General features: G+C 36.8%; 2 protein-coding genes across 4 annotated transcripts in view; one reads left to right on the forward strand and one right to left on the reverse strand.

Annotated features, from left to right (window-relative positions):
* Positions 1 to 2,130: 2,130 nt before the first annotated feature.
* On the reverse strand, positions 2,131 to 10,646 carry dctn3 (dynactin 3 (p22)). Its single transcript, XM_062062611.1, has 7 exons — positions 10,502 to 10,646; positions 7,957 to 8,041; positions 7,765 to 7,851; positions 5,198 to 5,281; positions 5,068 to 5,126; positions 4,950 to 5,009; positions 2,131 to 4,887 (listed from the first exon to the last, which is right to left on the reverse strand). The coding sequence occupies exons 1-7, from the start codon at positions 10,601 to 10,603 to the stop codon at positions 4,801 to 4,803; spliced, it is 564 nt and encodes a 187-aa protein (XP_061918595.1). The 5' UTR covers positions 10,604 to 10,646; the 3' UTR covers positions 2,131 to 4,800.
* A 2,992-nt stretch (positions 10,647 to 13,638) lies between these two features.
* The window catches only part of atg5 (ATG5 autophagy related 5 homolog (S. cerevisiae)), a 190,148-nt gene continuing 182,653 nt past the window's right edge, over positions 13,639 to 21,133 (forward strand). For 2 of the 3 annotated variants that reach the window (XR_009827721.1, XM_062062609.1), the window contains exons 1-3: positions 13,657 to 13,774; positions 16,949 to 17,117; positions 20,003 to 20,130. Coding sequence is in view for 2 of the 3 variants with exons in the window: in XM_062062609.1 (XP_061918593.1) it covers positions 17,010 to 17,117; positions 20,003 to 20,130 (236 nt within the window). In the remaining variant the exon portion in view is untranslated. Of the gene's footprint in view, positions 13,775 to 16,948; positions 17,118 to 20,002; positions 20,131 to 21,133 lie in introns of all 3 variants that reach the window. The other variant, XM_062062610.1, reaches the window with a different exon arrangement.

Below are 21,133 nucleotides of genomic sequence, written 5' to 3' on the forward strand. Positions count from 1 at the left end.
CGGGTGGCCCAAGATCGTCTAGTGCTAACGCGATGACTCCGCCACTGTACAACCAAAGGTTTTTATTACTGTACTAACATAATGCATTATTATTATGACTTTGTGTAAGACGGTGCTTCTCAATTATTTTCTGTTACTATAAATAGCATCATATGTCAATAAAAATGTTTTAAGTTCACCTCTGCATAATATGTATTCATTAACATTAAAGAAAACAAAAATAACTTACAAAAACGAATAACCGTTGTTTTGTCTAACAGAATATATTGAAAGTGCATCAATTTGCCTGAAATTAAAAAAAAAAAAAAAAATGTTTTAATCTATTAACATTTTTTGACCCGCTTAAGCTATTTGATACTAAAACATTTAATTAAATAAACTTAATAAATATTAATATATTTAAATCAGAACCATTAACTCTAAAGCACAATATGTAAAACACTTTAACCCATAATACAAAAAATTTAAAAAAAAATTAAAAATTATATATATATATATATATATATATATATATATATATATATATATATATATATATATATATATATATATATATATATATATATATATATATACATACTCGGGATGTCCGATAATGTTTTTTTGCCGATATCCGATATTGTCCAACTCTTAATTACCGATACCGATATCAACCGATACGATATATACAGTCGTGGAATTAACACATTATTATGCCTAATTTGGACAACCAGGTATGGTGAAGATAAGGTCCTTTTTTTTAAAATTAATAAAATAAAACAAGATAAATAAATTAAAAACATTTTTCTCGAATAAAAAAGAAAGTAAAACAATATAAAAACAGTTACATAGAAACTAGTAATTAATGAAAATGAGTAAAATTAACTGTTAAAGGTTAATTTTACTCATTTTCATTAATTACTAGTTTGGACCAGCAGCACGCACAATCATGTGTGCTTACGGACTGTATCCCTTGCAGACTGTATTGATATATATTGATATATAATGTAGGAACCAGAATATTAATAACAGAAATAAACAACCCTTTTGTGTGAATGAGTGTAAATGGGGGAGGGGTTTTTTTTGGGTTGGTGCACTAATTGTAAGTGTATCTTGTGTTTTTTATGTTGATTTAATAAAAAATATAAATAAAATACAATTTTTTAAAAAACGATACAGATGAAAAAAAAAAACGATACCGGTAATTTCCGATATCACATTTTAAAGCATTCATTGGCCGACATCTCTAATACATACACATACATATTTATATATACATATATATGTAATCGCACATACACATGCATATATACATATACATATATATATACACACACACATACGCATATACACATATACATGTAGATGTATTTATACAAATATACATGTATATATAGACTATACTGCCAAAAGTATTTGGCCACCCATCCGAATGATCAGAATCAGGTGTCCTAATCACTTGCCAGGAGAACGGTACATTTCGGACTGCATTGTGCCGAGTGTGAAATTTGGTAGAGGAGGAATTATGGTGTGGGGTTGTTTTTCAGGAGTTGGACTTGGCCCCTTAGTTCCAGTGAAAGGACCTTTGAATGCTTCCAGATACCAATTTGGACAATTAAAAGGCTCCCAACCTTGCGGGAACAGTTTGGAGCAGGCCCCTTCCACTTCCAACGTGACTGTGCACCAGTGCACAAAGCAAGGTCCATAAAGACATGGATGACAGAGTCTGGTGTGGATGCACTTGACTGGCCTGCACAAAGTCCTGACCTGAACCCGACAGAACACCTTCGGGATGAATTAGAACGGAGACTGAGAGCCAGGCCTTCTTGGCCAACATCAGTGTGTGACCTCACCAATGCGCTTTTGGAAAAATGGTGGAAAATTCCTATAAACGCACTCCGCAACCTTGTGGACAGCCTCCCCAGAAGAGTTGAAGCTGTAATAGCTGCAAAAGGTGGACCTCACTTTGCTGTATGTATACTTTTGACCCAGCAGATTTGCTCACATTTTCAGTAGACCCATAATCAATTCATGAAAGAACCAAACTTCATGAATGTTTTTTGTGACCAACAAGTATGTGCTCCAATCACTCTATCACAAAAAAATAAGAGTTGTAGAAATGATTGGAAACTCAAGACAGCCATGACATTATGATCTTTACCACGACTGTATATACACCCATCGACAACAATGATGATGTATCAAAGTAAAACAAATACTGTATTTACCAGCAGGGGGAATCAAAGCGATGACAATCAATCATTCAGGGACATCACATGCTTGAATTGTCCAATAAAAACATCATAGTCATCAAATGAACTGCCATCATGTTTATTCAGAAGCACGATCACTGTTGCCATCTTGTCAGGAGATCCAACGGAAAGGACAGACTTGCCAAAGTTGTGACCGAGTCTTGTGACCGAGCTGGAATGCTTTATCAGTAAATCTAATATGCGAGAGTTAAAAGAATCAATACTAAGAACAGCACATGATGGGAGTGACGTCTTTGCAGATGACTGAACATTTTAGCATTTGCCAAGTAGCGACCGTGTAGCACCTGCACAAGTAACAGCCACGTAGCTGATTCATAATCTGGGTCTTTATTACAAAAGCTCTTTTTTTGGACACATAATATATGTAACTAAATTGTTGCTTTTAAATTTTGTGAAGTGAATCTTTTTTTAATGTCAGATTATGCTGACAATTTCATTGAAAAAAACCTTTGTGGGCAAAAATGTTTGTGTTTAAATGTTCAGCTTGTTAAAATATAAAGCGTTTTGAAATTCAGTGTAAGAAAATCAGAAAATCAGTGCAGAAATATTTGTTGCTTCAAAATTCACGACTCACTTAAAATTAGGACCTAAGCAATGGATCTTGTCTCAGAACCGGCCAATGAGGTGTTGAGTTTCGAGTCAACGCGACAAAGGTGATGGTGGCAAGCTACCAGACAATAAAAGGTCTCGAGTTTCGAAGCAACAAATATTTCTGCAGTGAATAATTTTTCTCTTAATTTTTTTACACTACATTTTTATACATTAAAAATGTTTTTATATTGAATTTTTTATTCACTGAATTGTTATAAACTAAATTTTTTACGCTGAATTTTATACATTGATTTTTTTTACACTGAATTTTAAAACAAAAAAAAAATTGTTACGGTGTTTTCCGAACTATAAGGCACACTTAAAATATTTTTTTTCCCTCAAAGCTCGAGAGTCCGCCTTATAACCCGGTGCGCCTAATGTAAGAAATACGTTTGGTTGAGCTTACCCACCTCGAAGCAATTTATTTTTAGACTGAAAAACAGTTTCTATCCTAGAGCTGTTATTGCCCTAAACTCTGCACTTACCTGAACACTCACCACTTTATTAACTTGCTTACCTCTGATAGAGATCTGCTGTGCAATATGTTTTTAACATTTTTAGTATGTTTTTAAATTTTTTATTATTGTTGTTTGTCTTAAGAGTATTTTATGTAGGTTGTTTTAAAAGCACTGAGCTGGATTGCTGTTCAATTTCGTTGTTTCCATGCAATGACAATAAAGGTATTCTGATTATTCTGATACATGGTGTAATGATAAGTGTGACCAGTAGATGGCAGTCACACATAAGAGATACGTGTAGACTACACTATGATGGCAATATGACTAAAGTAAACACCACCAACATTTTATATGTTCCATTGAAAATATAGAACATTACACACGATGCTAAAAAAATCTATTAACATTTTTTTGTACGACTTTGGTAAGCTATGAAGTCGCACTGCTTGATGGATTGTCGGCGCATTAAACATAGGAGTATTATTATGGTATGTGTATAAGGTAAGACATTATCTGGTGTTTTGTTTTGCAATATTACGCAAAAGCAACTTTTCTTACCTTCTGGTACCTGCTGATCGGTGTTTGGGATCTGCATAAATCCTGAAAAATTGCATGCGTCCGCCTTTTTAGTCCGTGCCGACACCGTAGTCGATAAGTTTCTTCTTTTTCTCTATCTTCTTGTTATGTGACATTCATCCTCCGCTGTTGCCATTTCTAATATAAAGTAGTGTAAAGTTCTTACTTATATCTGTCAGTAAACTCGCCATGAAAGCGCTAAAACATACCGGTGTAGTGACTTTACATTATTCACCCAAGGAACTTAAATTAGAGCGTTTCGGTCAGACAGTTTTTCACGGTAAACATTTCCGGCCTTGTTGTTGTTTCTGGGTGAGGAGATGCTGCTCCGTTATTGATTGAAGTAAAGTCTGAATGTCATTAAAACAGTTAGCGCCATCTTTTGACACTTCTTCCACTCCCGTGCTTGCACGCTACACCGCTACAACAAAGATGACGGGGAGAAGACGCTGCCGAAGGTGAGCCACGTAAATAAGACCCGCCCACAAAACGGCGCATCCGGAAGCGACTGTCAGAAAGCGGCTTGAAGATGATGTGTAAAACATCATCTATGCAACATTTTGACCAGAGAACCGCCATTATGTGTTATGTAGACCACAAGGAAGTCTTTTACATTTAGAAAATGAATAAATAGGACTCCTTTAATGCGCCCTATAATCCGGTGCGCCTTATATATGAAAAAAAGATCAAAAGTAGACCATTCATCGGCAGTGCGCCTTATAATCCGGTGCGTACAATGGTCCGGAAAATATGTTACATAAAGTCAGCACCCAAAATAAGCTTTGGTAATAAAGACACACGTTATATTGCATAATTACCGTCAACATTGTGAAAGAGGTGGGACTTGTTCGGAAAAAGTGGATGTTTTTGTGGCGCGACACAGGCGACCCGACGTTCCCGTCTTCGTCCCCGTGGAGGTGGAGTCACTCCACAGGTCTGATGCCCTTGGCCTCCTCCAGCTTCCTCAGGGTCTCGTCCCACTGGGTGAACTGCTTGGACAACAGGAACATCTGCCGACAAGAAGCGGACGTTCTAACAGGTGCGATATGTAAGCTGGCGAGAGCTCCCGTACCATTTTGTTGTAGTCCTCAAAAAGCTTCTTCACCTCCTGGCACTGAGCATCGACTTGGTCCTGAAAGAGCAGCGAGGGTGAGCAGGCGACACGCCATAAAAAAGAGAGTCCACATTACCTGCTGTTTGATGTGGATCTGAGAGAGACGCTGCAGCTTGGTCGCATGCTCAGGAACGTCTGCGAGCAACGGAAACAAACATCCAGACTCAACGGTTGACTTTGGAAGAAACGTGGCCTCCGAAGCTCACCTCGGATGTAGGAGCTGTCCAGCAGCGGCTGCAGAGCGTCGGCCTGCTCCAGCAAGGCAGCCTGGGAAAGCAGGAAGTCCTCCTCTGTGTAAACATCATTTGGTTTATTACTGGAAGAAGGTTTGCCGCCATACCAGAGTTTTCCTAGTCAATACCAATAAACTGAATTCCCACAATTTCCCAGAAGTGTGAATCTTTGGGCAGCACAGGATTCCATTCGATACTGGAATTTAAAGGCCTACTGAAAGCCACTACTACCGACCACGCAGTCTGATAGTTTATATATCAATGATGAAATCTTAACATTATAACACATGCCAATACGGCCGGGTTAACTTATAAAGTGACATTTTAAATTTGCCGCTAAACTTCCGGTTCGAAACGCCTCTGAGGATGACGTATGCGCGTGACGTAGACCGGCGAACACGGGTATGCCTTCCACATTGAAGCCAATACGAAAAAGCTCTGTTTTCATTTCATAATTCCACAGTATTCTGGACATCTGTGTTCGTGAATCTGTTGCAATCATGTTCATTGCATTATGGAGAAGGAAGCTGAGCAAGCAAAGAAGAAAGTTGTCGGTGCGAAATGGACGTATTTTTCGAACGTAGTCAGCAACAACAGTACACAGCCGGCGCTTCTTTGTTTACATTCCCGGAAGATGCAGTCAAGATGGAAGAACTCGGATAACAGAGACTCTAACCAGGAGGACTTTTGACTTCGATACACAGACGCCTGTAGAGAACTGGGACAACACAGACTCTTACCAGGATTACTTTGATTTGGATGACAAAGACGCAGACGTGCTACTGTGAGTATGCAGCTTTGGCTTCTAAACATTTGATCGCTTGACCGTATGTGCGCAACTTTTTTTTGCGTATGTACGTAACTTTTTTAAAATATATAAGCTTTATGAACCTTGGGTTAGGTGAACGGTCTTTTGGGCTGAGTGATTGTGTGTGTTGATCAGGTGTTTGAATTGTATTGGCGTGTTCTATGGAGCTAGGAGCTAGCAGAGGAGCTAGGAGCTAGCGTAACAAACACGCAGGTGTTTTTATGCAGGATTAATTTGTGGCATATTAAATATAAGCCTGGTTGTGTTGTGGCTAATAGAGTATATATATGTCTTGTGTTTATTTACTGTTGTAGTCATTCCCAGCTGAATATCAGGTCACCCCCGGCTCTCACAGCATCTTCCCTATCTGAATAGCTTCAACTCCCCACTAGTCCTTCACTTGCACTTTACTCATCCACAAATCTTTCATCCTCGCTCAAATTAATGGGGAAATTGTCGCTTTCTCGGTCCGAATCTCTCTCACTTCATGCGGCCATCATTGTAAACAATAGGGAACTTTGCGTATATGTTCAACTGACTACGTCACGCTACTTCCGGTAGGGGCAAGCCTTTTTTTCATCAGATACCAAAAGTTGCAATCTTTATCGTCGTTGTTCTATACTAAATCCTTTCAGCAAAAATATGGCAATATCGCGAAATGATCAAGTATGACACATAGAATAGATCTGCTATTCCCGTTTAAATAAAAAAAATTCATTTCAGTAGGCCTTTAACAGATTCTTGTAATGTATTATTTAAAAAAATAATTATGAGGAAACTTCTCTTAAAGCATGTTACAGGTTATAGTTGCATGTCGATGGCCTAAAACTTATATTTTAAATAGAGATGTCCGATAATATCGGCCGATAAATGCTTTAGAATGTAATATCGGAAATTATCGGTATCGGTCTCAAGAAGTGAAATTAATGACTTTTTAAAACGCAGCTGTACGGAGCGGTACATATCCGGTAAAACACGGACGTAGGGCATACTTGCCAACCCTACCGATTTTCCCGGGAGACTCTCGAATTTCAGTACCCCTCCCGAAAATCTCCCGGGGCAACCATTCTCCCGATTTCCACCCAGACAACAATATTGGGGGCATGCCTTAAAGGCAATGCCTTTAGCGTCCTCTACAACCTGTCGTCACGTCCGCTTTTCCTCCATACAAACAGCGTGCCGGCCCAGTCAAATAATATATGCGGCTTTTACACACACATAAGTGAATGCAAGGCATACTTGATCAACAACCATACAGGTCACACTGAATTTAAATCAGAGCAGAAATATTTGTTGCTTCAAAATTCGAGACTCACTTTAAATTAGGACCGAAGCGATCGATCCTGTCTCAGAACCAGCCAATGAAGTGTCAACTTTCAAGTCACCATTATGGTGGTAAGCTAACAGACCATAAAAGGTCTTCTTGAGTTTTGAAGCAAGAAATATTTCTGCACTGAATTTTTTATACACTAAATTTCATAGACAATTTTTATACGCAGAATTTTTTTTATACACTAAATTTAGATTTAAAAAATACAAATAATACATTTGATCAAAAAAAAAAACAGAATAACTATCGATATTGACAGATATAAAACACTTAAATCGTGATACAGTTTTCAGCCATTGGGTAGCATTGTCTTTTTGATGGTTTTGTATAGACTGGATGTTGACGTATGGTACAATATACTTGATAACCATAACTAATATCATAACTTTGCAGTTCTCTGACCAGCGAGGATGAACTCCATCTTCATGGTGTCGGGCACAGCCATATGGTCAGTGAACTGGGGGTCCAAGTACTTCATCAGGTCCTCAACTGCACAGCAAAAACCATAATCAGTCTCCCATAAACTCACTACAGCTGATAGAAACTACCTAGAAACACAGCACCAGTACAAAGTATGATTCTTCTGGGACTCACTCTTTTTATGCAGGATCTTGACTCGTTCTCTCTTGTTGGCCGTGTTGGTCAGACCTGCCTGAATCCTGGCTAAAGACTCTGCACACTGCAGGACAGAACATTGTAGTGATGACATTAGGAGTGGTGGGAATGCCCTTTGAGACACTTGTGATTTAGGGCTATATAAATAAACATTGATTGATTGATTGATTGATTGAATGAGGAAGACGGTAAGGGTCTACAGCACTTTTGCCACTGGGGGGCACCCACTGAACAATCAAAACCAACACAATATATATATATATATATATATATATATATATATATATATATATATATATATATATATATATATATATATATATATATATATATATATATATATATTATGTATACACCAGATTTTCCGGACCATAGGGCACACCGGATTATAAGGCGCACTGCCAATGAATGGTCTATTTTTGATCTTTTTCCATATATAAGGCGGACCGGATTATAAGGCACCTTAAAAGGAGTCATATTATTATTATTTTTTTTCTAAATGTAAAAGACTTCCTTGTGGTCTACATAACATGTAATGGTGGTTCTTTGGTCAGTTGAATTGCCCTAGATTAGATCAACTTCAAATCTATCCATCGATTATACGTTTTTATTATTTTTTATTATTGTTTTATGCCCTTTTTGTCATGGCTGTCTTGAGTTTCCAATAATTTCTACAAGTCTTATTTTTTTGTGATAGAGTGATTGGAGCACATACTTGTTGGTCACAAAAAACATTCATGAAGTTTGCTTCTTTTATGAATTTATTATGGGTCTACTGAAAATGTGAGCAAATGTGCTGGGTCAAAAGTATACATACAGCAATGTTAATATTTGCTTACATGTCCCTTGGCAAGTTTCACTGCAATAAGGCACTTTTGGTAGCCATCCACAAGCTTCTGCTTGAATTTTTGAACACTCCTCTTGACAAAATTGGTGCAGTTCAGCTAAATTTGTTGGTTTTCTGACATGGACTTGTTTCTTCAGCATTGTCCACACATTTAAGATGGGACTTTGGAAAGGCCATTCTAAAAGCTCCATCCTAGCCTGATTTAGCCATTCCTTTACCACTTTTGACGTGTGTTTGGGGTCATTGTCCTGTTGGAACACCCAACTGCGCCCAAGATCCAACCTACGGGCTGATGATTTTAGCTTGTCCTGAAGAATTTGGAGGTAATCCTCCTTTTTCATTGTCCCTTTTACTCTCTGTAAAGCACCAGTTCCATTGGCAGCAAAACAGGCCCAGAGCATAATACTACCACCACGGGATTAAAGGCCTCACCTTTTCTCAACAGCTCAATTTTTGTTTCATCTGACATCACATGCACAAAGATAAGACATTCTGGAGGAAAGTTCCGTGGTCAGATGAAACAAAAATTTAGCTGTTTGGCCATTAATCCCAGCAATATGTTTTTTGTGACCAAAAAGTATGTGCTTCAATCACTCTATCACAAAAAAAAAGAGTTGTAGAAATTATTGGAAACTCAAGACAGCCATGACATTATGTCCTTCACAAGTGTATGTAAACTTTTGCCCACGACTGTATGCATTATTTTCCCTTCAAAATATGTCAGAGTGGAATATTTGATATGAAGTAATGGTAACCTTATATTGGTAAATAATTTATAACAACATATATTTCAATTCATTATTTTTCTTTGAGCAATGACCTGTAAAAAAAAAAATCAAAATAAATTTCTCACAGATCTAAAAGTGTTAAAATAAGTCATAAACTATTTTTTTTTTTTTTACTTTCAACGCTTATATCTTTAGATCAACATCACATCTATCTGTCGGTTATAAGTTGTTATTATTTTTCTTATATATTATTTGTTTGTTCAATGCCCTTTTTGTCATCGAAACTTTTGGATTTTTGCTTCCAAAAAATACAGTCATAGTGGAATATTTGATCTGAAGTAACTGGAGCCTTAAAAAGGTCAATAATTCATAATAATATGATTTTGTTTCATAATTATTTCTTGAGCAATGACAGTTTGAGAGCAAAACAAAAGCCTGTGTGCTTTGTGTTATTACTCAACATTGCAATGTTTTCTCTTTACTTTTCACCCGTTTACTCCCTTTTTTTAATGTTTTATTTTCTACTAGCATTTTTTGACCATTAAAAATGACACTTTGGAAACATCTGGACTACGAGGCGATGAGGAACCATGCAAATCTCATGTCAGGTCTTTGAACGCAACACTCTTTCATACAACATTCAGAAATGGATACAGAAGTTGTGTTCAATGGTCCTTTGTAATATGGGAAATTGTGGTCCTCACATCATGTGACGAGCAACAGCACATATTATTCACATTTTAGCCAGCTCATCTAACGCTAAATAGAAACACATACTAACATGCATACGACATTAAACCATCAATGTATTATTACATTACACGTATATACAATCAATTATTTTAAAAAAAGGGCGTTAGCAGTGAGTGTTAGCTTTGCTAGGCTAACAGCTAGGTAGCATCTTGGCTTGGCCACACCTAGAAAAATATTTAAAAAAATAAGACCTAACCTTCAATGGTTTAGAGCTTGTGTTTCTCCTTTCGCCATAGATGCGACTGTCCAGTGCCTGAAGACGCATTTCCAAGTTGTCTGATGCCATTTTCTTCTCCATTTTTACAGACAGGAAAGGCAAACAGCCGCACGGTGACGTAATAGACGCGCGCCGACGCATGCTGATGACGTGATTTATTATTGTTTCGTATTCATTTTTAATTTTTATAAATATTTATTTATAATATGCAAGATTTGCATACAAGCAAAGAAGTAATAATAATAATCAAAACAAGTACAGAAACAGTACAAAACAGCGCCAGGAGGTTGTAAACTCAATAAAGTAACTTAAATAGAATGCAAAATATATATTTATATACATGTAACAAAGTGTAAAGCCATAGGCTCACACAAGTTCCATAAATAATCCAAATTTGGAAAGTAATTAATTGGTTGCATTTGAGTTCAGAAAAAACTTGACTTTACAAAGTATGAGAAAACATTTAAAAATGAATTTTACCTTTGCAACCTCATTACACTATTGGCTAAGTTTTATATTCATAAATGTAAGTTTATCAATACCCGGCCTGTTTTTTGTGCCTTTAAAAAATAATTAGAAATTTACTTTAAAACGCTTTATACCTCTAACAACCAAAAAAGCTGTGAAAACTATGATGCTGTGCTCCAAATTTGGATTATTTACAGAACTTGTGTGAGCTTATGGCTTTACACTTTGTTACATATAGATATTTTGCATTCTATTATAGTTATTTTATTGAGTTTACAACCCCCTGACGCTGTTTTGTACTGTTTTTGTACTGTTTCTGTACTTGTTTTGATTATTTTTATTTTTTGATTGTATGTAAATGTTGCATATTATAAATAAAGGTTTATAAAATTGAAAAAAAGAAGAAAAAAAAGAAAAGAAAAGAAAAATCATGAGTTTACAAAGTATGAGAAAAAATTTGAAAATTAATTTTACCTTTGCAACCTCATTACACTATTGGCTAAGTTTTATATTCATACATGTAAGTTTCTCAATACCCGACCTGTTTTTTGTGCCTTTAAAAAAGAATTAGAAATTTACTTTAAAACGCTTTTTACCTCTCACAACCAAAAAGCTGTGAAAACTATGATGCTGTGTTCCAAATTTGGATTATTTACAGAACTCGTGTGAGCCTATGGCTTTACGCTTTGTTACATATATATTTTGCATTCTATTTGAGTTACTTTATTGAGTTTACAACCCCCTGGTGCTGTTTTGTACTGTTTCTGTACTTGTTTTGATTATTTTTTATTTTTTGATTGTATGTAAATGTTGCATATTATAAATAAAGGTTTATAAAATAAAAATAAAATTAAAAAAGAAAAGAAAAATCATGAGTTTGAATTAGAAATTTACTTTAAAACGCTTTCTACTTCTAACAACCAAACAGCTGTGAAAACTATAATGCTGCGCTCCAAATTTGGATTATTTACGGAACTTGTGTGAGCCTATGGCTTTACACACACACACACACACACACACACACAGACACACAGACACACACACACACACACACAGACACACAGACACACACACACACACACACACACACACACACACACACACACGCACACACACACACGCACACACACACACACACACAAACTGTATATATATATATATATATATATATATATATATATATATATATATATATATATATATATATATATATATATATATATATATATATATATATATACACGTTTGTATATTGTTTTTGTACTGTTTATGTACTTGTTTTGATTGTTTTTATTTCTTTGATTGTATATTATAAATAATACAAAGGTTTTAAAAATTAAAAATAAAGAAAAAGAAAAGAAAAGAAAAAGAAAAAAAAAAAGTTTAGAAAACATAGCTCGTAGAAGGATTTTATTGGAGTGGAAATCACAGTTTGCTCCCAAAGCCTCCCTCTGGCTTAAGGACCTCATGTTTTTCTTAGATTTAGAGAAAATTAAATATATTCTGAGGAGAACACCAAACAATTTGACTTGACCTGGGGCTGCATAATTAGTTACATGGCCAAATTAAAGACACTATATGTGACACTCACTGTTGACAATGAACCCTATCAATTACCTCTTTGTTGTTGTTGTTGTTGTTTTTATTCAGTGACACTTCTCTGTATGTTTGTGATTTTTATTTTTGTTGTGACCTTTTTTTTTTCTTCCTTTTAATCAGTTATTGTGATTCTCCATCTGCTTGTGGTGAAGAGGAAGGCAATACATTGCTACTCACTGTGACTAAAATGTAGGACAGTGGGTGGGAGGGGGTGTTATTATTTTACTTTTATTGTTTTTCTGTAATTTTTTATTTTTTGTATTTATTTATTTATTTTATTTTTTGGGGGGAGGCAAAAAAAAAAGGTGCCTGTTTTCTCAGTACTTGTATTATGCTTTCCCTATCAAATTAATACATAAATATTATTTGAAAAAAAGAAAATATAGAAGACATCCACAAAGTGAGTGGATGGCAAACATGAATTTGTATTTTATAGCAAAAAAAAAAATATATATATTTTTCCCAAACAAGTCATTGTAACCATAGACATCTTATAAATAGACGCAGCATTGGCTGCTGTGACACGAGAAATTGGGCCGCCATCTTGAAGTGGTGATGAGGAGCCAGTACTTATTTATTAAAACAAGTGCATTTGAAATTGCAGAAAAATAATAGCACTATTAACCAGTCATTTTAAACATTATAACCTAATCATATTGTTTCTTCAATTTAAAAATAGCTATCCGTTTTTCCCCCGTTCTCTGGGATTACATTCCCAGTTTTGATCTCGGACGTCTGGTCACTTATAGCATATAAGAATATTATATTACCGTTAAGCAAACTATGAATAATAAAACACACCAAAACATGTGTCCTTTATCATAGCTACACGTATTACAAAAAACCGCGTGAAAATCAGTGGTATTCAGTGAGGTAAAATTAATTAAATGCGCTGACAGTTCATTGCTCCTGCCAAATGAATTGCACTGAGTGGAGCGGATCACCACTCCAATATGGCGGCCCTGCGTCTCGTCAGCGCCGGTAGGCAGTAGCGGTCGATGCTGCGTACCCAGATGTCTATGCTTGTAACAGTGTTTGAGGGTGCAGTACTAAGAGCGGCCGACAGGATTCGCTGTAGCCGAGTAGAGTTTCTTCTTCGGTGGTGTTAAACATGTCAGCTGGAGAATGACAACATCGACCGACACGGCCTCTCTTTAACAACTGGACTGCAGAACACGGACACAAGTAGGCTTTGCTCCGTGGCTACAAACTAACAAACCCTCACTTAATCCTGACAAAATAGCAACAAAAAGCTGAGGGCGGTGTAATCAGTGGTTTACCGTATGTCAGCTAGCTTCCTTGTGCTAACTTCCCACGCAGTTTGCTACGCATGCCTGACTGCAATAATACTTTCATACAGTAGTAATAAAGGCGTGTTTATTACCATAACGTTCTCACACAAGTTTAACTGCTTACGTTATGTATTTGCTTCATTCTACGTTATGTTAATAGTTAGTTATTACTTCTTACTCCACCCATCTTATTCTGCTTATCCGAGATCGGGTCGCGGGGGCTGCAGCCTAAGTAGAGAAGTTAAGTTAAAGTCACACACACACTAGGTGTGGCGAAATGTGTCCTCTGCATTTGACCCATCCCCCTGTTCCACCCCCTGGGAGGTGAGGGGAGCAGTGGGCAGCAGCGGGTGATTTAACCCCCAATTCCAACCCTTGATGCTGAGTGCCAAGCAGGGATGTAACAGGTCCCATTTTTATAGTCTTTGGTATGACTCGGCCGGGGTTTGAACTCACAACCTACAGATCTCAGAGAGGACACTCTAATCACTAGGCCACTTAGTAGTGAGTAAGCTACTCTCCCTGACCACCTGTGGGCACCGCAGACTGTGAATGCTTTTAATAAAGGCTTAAAAATCCTTCTTTTAAAAAAAACCTTTTTTTTTAGATACAAACCCCGTTTCCATATGAGTTGGGAAATTGTGTTAGATGTAAATATAAACGGAATACAATGATTTGCAAATCATTTTCAACCCATATTCAATTGAATGCACTACAAAGACAACATTTTGATGTTCAAACTCATAAACTTTTTTTTTTTTTTGCAAATAATAATTAACTTAGAATTTCATGGCTGCAACACGTGCCAAAGTAGTTGGGAAAGGGCATGTTCACCACTGTGTTACATGGCCTTTCCTTTTAACAACACTCCGTAAACGTTTGGGAACTGAGGAGACACATTTTTGAAGCTTCTCAGGTGGAATTCTTTCCCATTCTTGCTTGATGTACAGCTTAAGTTGTTCAACAGTCCGGGGGTCTCCGTTGTGCTATTTTAGGCTTCATAATGTGCCACACATTTTCAATGGGAGACAGGTCTGGACTACAGGCAGGCCAGTCTAGTACCCGCACTCTTTTACTATGAAGCCACGTTGATGTAACACATGGCTTGGCATTGTCTTGCTGAAATAAGCAGGGGCGTCCATGGTAACATTGCTTGGATGGCAACATATGTTGCTCTAAAACCTGTATGTACCTTTCAGCATTAATGGTGCCTTCACAGATGTGTAAGTTACCTATGTCTTGGGCACTAATACACCCCCATACCATCACAGATGCTGGTTTTACACTTTGCGCCTATAACAATCCGGATGGTTCTTTTCCTCTTTGGTCCGGAGGACACAACGTCCAGAGTTTCCAAAAACAATTTGAAATGTGGACTCGTCAGACCACAGAACACTTTTCCACTTTGCATCAGTCCATCTTAGATGAGCTCAGGCCCAGCGAAGCCGACGGCGTTTCTGGGTGTTGTTGATAAACGGTTTTCGCCTTGCATAGGAGATTTTTAACTTGCACTTACAGATGTAGCGACCAACTGTAGTTACTGACAGTGGGTTTCTGAAGTGTTCCTGAGCCCATGTGGTGATATCCTTTACACACTGATGTCGCTTGTTGATGCAGTACAGCCTGAGGGATCGAAGGTCACGGGCTTAGCTGCTTACGTGCAGTGATTTCTCCAGATTCTCTGAACCCTTTGATGATATTACGGGCCGTAGATGGTGAAATCCCTAAATTCCTTGCAATAGCTGGTTGACAAAGGTTTTTCTTAAACTGTTCAACAATTTGCTCAGGCATTTGTTGACAAAGTGGTGACCCTCGCCCCATCCTTGTTTGTGAATGACTGAGCATTTCATGGAATCTACTTTTATACCCAATCATGGCACCCACCTGTTCCCAATGTGCCTGTTCACCTGTGGGATGTTCCAATTAAGTGTTTGATGAGCATTCCTCAACTTTATCAGTATTTATTGCCACCTTTCCCAACGTCTTTGTCACGTGTTGCTGGCATCAAATTCTAAAGTTAATGATTATTTGCACAAAAAAAAATGTTTATCAGTTTGAACATCAAATATGTTGTCTTTGTAGCATATTCAACTGAATATGGGTTGAAAATGATTTGCAAATTATTGTATTCCGTTTATATTTACATCCAACACAATTTCCCAACTCATATGGAAACGGGGTTTGTATATGTGTGCTAGTTCTAGCTATTAGGCTGTTCTAGTTTTTTTTTTTTTTTTTTTTTTACTATTTATATTACTTGTTGGGGGCAGCTATTTGTGGTTCTAGTGTTGTTCTTTTTATTTATTTTAAATGCACTGTTTGAGTTTGAGTTTATTTGGAACATGCAAGCATACAACATGACGCATCACAATTTCCAGTTTGTCTTTTCAACCTGTTCGAAAGGGGATAGGAAGAAGCAGAGCTTATTTAATCCTACCTCTTTTCTAAAACTTTTGTTCACTTCCTGCTCTCAATTTATTCACAATATACTCCATAAGTAATCACAATAAAAAATAAATAAATAATACTCGGTGAAGTAAGTTATATTTCATATGGTGAGATGAGTAAGATTATCTTGAAAATTAATGGATGGATGAAATAAATTGAGAATGTTTATCATGGTTCTTCTTCTTTGTACTTTGTAAACACTTTAAGTTTGAAGAGTGTCTTGAAGTGAATCATATTAGTACATTGTTTGATTGCTTTGCTTAATCCATTCCATCATTTAATTCCATATACTGAACGTGCATACGCATGTTTTAAATTACATTTTTCTCTAAGATTATATTTATCCTCTTTTTTTTTTAGAAGAATTGTTGTATATTCTTGGGTAGCAGGTTGTAGTTTGCTTTGTGTATAATTGTAGCTGTTTGCAAATTCACTATGTCGTGGAATTTCAGTATTTTTGATTCAATAAATAAAGGCGACTGTAGCACTTTCAGGCTGTTTGCTCAATGTAAACTGCTTGTACAAATAAAATCTATTATTATTATTATCATTAGAAGCCCAGACTTCCCGCCCTCCAGCTGTTAATATTACTTGTTGTAAATAATTGTCATTTGTACAGCAGGAAGCCGAGTGCTTGTTTGGAGTCTGCATGAGCCCGTGGGAGCATCGTCATCATCATCATGGCAGATGACAAAGATGTGTTGAGAGACGTCTGGTTCGGAAGGATCCCGACCTGCTTCACTCTCAACCAGGATGAAGTCACCGAGAGGGAGGCGGAGCCTTATTACGTAAGCTTTTCACCCTTTTATTCAACATGTGATGTGGCCATACTGTATAACACTAAGGCCCCGTTTATACTAAGGTATAATAATAAGGGTAAATCCTACCTAACCTTATCCTTGTCCACCCACACACACACACACACACACACACACACACACACACACACACACACACACACACATACACACACATAATGGTCGTTTAAGACCCCGTCCACACCTCCATCAGCCGGCGCAACGCGACCTAGTACGCATGCGCGGAAAATGCGCCCGTCATAGTCACCTCCACTGTTGCTTTGTGTGCATTTTCTTAAATGTAACTTACAGTGTTTCCCATAAACTGCCAAGATACCTGTGGCGGTGGGGGCGTGGCTACGGGCGTGGTCACATGACATCATCGAGTAATTTGCATAATTTACTACAATATGATTTTCTCTTAAAAGGCTAAAAAAATGTATACTTACTAATTAATAACAGTTTTTTTTAAACGTCCATCCATCCATCCATCCATCCATCCATCCATCCATCCATCCATCCATCCATCCATCCATCCATCCATTTTACAATATAATTACAACACTTTATGTACACATTTATATACAGATTTGAACAATAAGTTATTCACTGAAATATATTTATTAATTGTGGTTCTTACAAAAAAAATATCTTATAAAAATATAAAAGCTAAAATGTCTCTTAAAGCTCTGCTCCTTTAATTAGTGCATACTAAATAATTTAACTTTTGCCTACTACTACAACCATATTATTTACCAGCAACATAAAGTGAAACAGAGGCAGAGGTGTCCTGCCACAGTCAGTAACAAATAAACAGAAAACAGTATTGGTGGTAGATAGACACAAAGCTTCATCAAACATCTGACCCACTGAACAAAGAGCTCCAAAAATCTTGATCCTACACTTCTCTTTTGTAAAGTAAATCTGAACAGCCGATATGGGCATCTACATCAACTATATGATTTGCCTGAGAAGCTGGACAGGACACACAAAAAACAAAAAAAAAATAAAAAAAATAAAATAAAATCTATTTGTGGCGGCCTTAATTCTTTCGTGGCGGGCCGCAACAAATAAATGAATGTGTGGGAAACACTGACTTATCTGAACAATATCCAGTGTTGTGGTATTTCAATGAACTGGAATCCAGTGTGCTGTGGGGCCCTATTGTAGTGCATCACACCCGAGACATCATAAATTAATCAAATCTTTATTGGACACGAAAGTACACGGTGTGACAAAGAACATTTGACAACAATTAATCTAGGGATTAAGCCATGACCTCCCTCGTCATTTGCCGTCATGCCCTAAAAAAAATTGACCAACATCTGCGGCAAGAACATGCCGTGACCGCCCTTGACTTTTTACTTGTTAATGGACGAGGGATGTAACAGTAAACCTGGGGTGTCCAAACTTTTTCCACTAAGGGCCGCACACTGACAAATCAAGGCAAGCGGGGGCCATTTTTATATTTTTTATTTTAAAAACCAATACAATATACCAGAGATGTCCGATAATATCGGCCGATATATGCGTTAAAATGTAATATCGGAAATTATCGGTATCGTTTTATTTATTATCTATATCGTTTTTTGGTTTTTTTTTAATTTTTAATTTTTAATTTTTTTATTAAACCAACATAAAAAACACAAGATACACTTACAATTAGTGCACCAACCCAAAAAACCTCCCTCCCCCATTCACACTCATTCACACAAAAGGGTTGTTTCTTTCTGTTATTAATATTCTGGTTCCTACATTATATATCAATATATAACAATACAGTCTGCAAGGGATACAGTCCGTAAGCACACATGATTGTGCGTGCTGCTGGTCCACTAATAGTACTAACCTTTAACAGTTAGTTTTACTAATTTTCATTCATTACTAGTTTCTATGTAACTGTTTTTATATTGTTGTACTTTCTTTTTTATTCAAGAAAATGTTTTTAATTTATTTATCTTATTTTACTAATTTTTTAAAAAAGTACCTTATCTTCACCATACCTAGTTGTCCAAATTAGGCATAATAATGTGTTAATTCCACGACTGCATATATCGGTTGATATCGGTATCGGTTGATATCGGTATCGGTAATTAAAGAGTTGGACAATATCGGAATATCGGATATTGGCAAAAAGCCATTATCCGACATCCCTACAATATACACTACCGTTCAAAAGTTTGGGGTCACATTGAAATGTCCTTATTTTTGAAGGAAAAGCACTGTTCTTTTCAATGAAGATAACTTTAAACTAGTCTTAACTTTAAAGAAATACACTCTATACATTGCTAATGTGGTAAATGACTATTCTAGCTGCAAATGTCTGGTTTTTGGTGCAATATCTACATAGGTCTATAGAGGCCCATTTCCAGCAACTATCACTCCAGTGTTCTAATGGTACAATGTGTTTGCTCATTGGCTCAGAAGGCTAATTGATGATTAGAAAACCCTTGTGCAATCATGTTCACACATCTGAAAACAGTTTAGCTCGTTACAGAAGCTACAAAACTGACCTTCCTTTGAGCAGATTGAGTTTCTGGAGCATCACATTTGTGGGGTCAATTCAACGCTCAAAATGGCCAGAAAAAGAGAACTTTCATCTGAAACTCGACAGTCTATTCTTGTTCTTAGAAATGAAGGCTATTCCACAAAATTGTTTGGGTGACCCCAAACTTTTGAACGGTAGTGTATATATGTGTGTGTATATATATATATATATATATATATATATATATATATATATATATATATATATATATATATATATATGTCAACATGCCAAACATCGGCGCCGATAATTGGTTGATCTCGACCGACTAACGGCGACACTATACAGTTGTCAAATTATTAACAATGCCACTCTTGCCCTCCCACAGCTGCTGCTGCCCAGGGTGAGCTACCTGACGCTGGTCACCGACAAGGTGAAGAAGCACTTCCTCAAAGTGATGAAGGCCGAGGATGTTGAGGAGATGTGGTTTGAATACGAAGGGACGCCGCTCAAATGGTGAGAAATCTATTGTGCTCACGTTTGCTCTGTGAGTTAGTGCATCGTCAGCATGACACATGTTTTAGTTAGTTTCTTTATTAACATCCACACCAGCTGCTGCAAAAGGACACTCAAAAATAGAGATACAAGCGTGTACCAAAAAGGGTACAATGCTTGCCGCTGGGGTTGTACATTTTATGAGAGACATTTATGTACCGTATTTTACGGACTATAGGGCGCGCCGACATATCCGCCACACCCACTAAATTTTAGAATAATTTTTTTTTCATATATTAGCCGCGCCGGACTATAAAACACAGATTCTAAAGGCTCAGTGGCTTAGTGGACAGCACCTTTTAGCTCTTATTTCCAAAATTGTGTACACTACTGAATTGGGGTCTTATGTGGACACTTATACTTCCATCTGGTGGTGTCAGAAGAGTATAACATACAAAGGAATTTGGAAAAAAAAAAGTGTAAAAATAAGAATTAGCATGTCACTAAACATGAAGTACACGTTTGTGTACTTATGGACTAAGTACATCATATCAAAAGATGATTCTTAGTTGTTATTCTAATTAGGGTCCAATAAGCCCAAATAGCAAAGAGAAATAAAAAAAAGCATGTAAACAAACAGCTTAGGCCTTAAGAGGATACAGTAAATGGAAATATTTTGTAAATGTTTGTTTACATACCTTAAATTAAGGGTCGGCAACCCAAAATGTTGAAAGAGCCATATTGGACCCAAACCCCCCCCCCCTCCAAAATCTGTCTGGAGCCGCAAAAAGTTTAACGCTTTATATAAGTGTTATGATGAAGGCAACACATGATGTAAGTGTCTATATTAGCCTACTATCAAAATGACTTTGTGTCGCAGGCTGACGCAAATCTTCTCAGAGGGTGAGATAACTCCTGGAAATGACTGGCTTAGAATGACCAAAGGTATAGATGTGTGTGTCCAAGTTAAAGGAAACGGCAGGCTGTCTTCTTCGAATGGATTCATCACAATCTTTGCAAGCTT

The sequence above is a fragment of the Entelurus aequoreus genome, linkage group LG11 (assembly GCF_033978785.1).
Source record: "Entelurus aequoreus isolate RoL-2023_Sb linkage group LG11, RoL_Eaeq_v1.1, whole genome shotgun sequence".
NCBI classification, from domain to species: Eukaryota; Metazoa; Chordata; class Actinopteri; order Syngnathiformes; family Syngnathidae; genus Entelurus; species Entelurus aequoreus.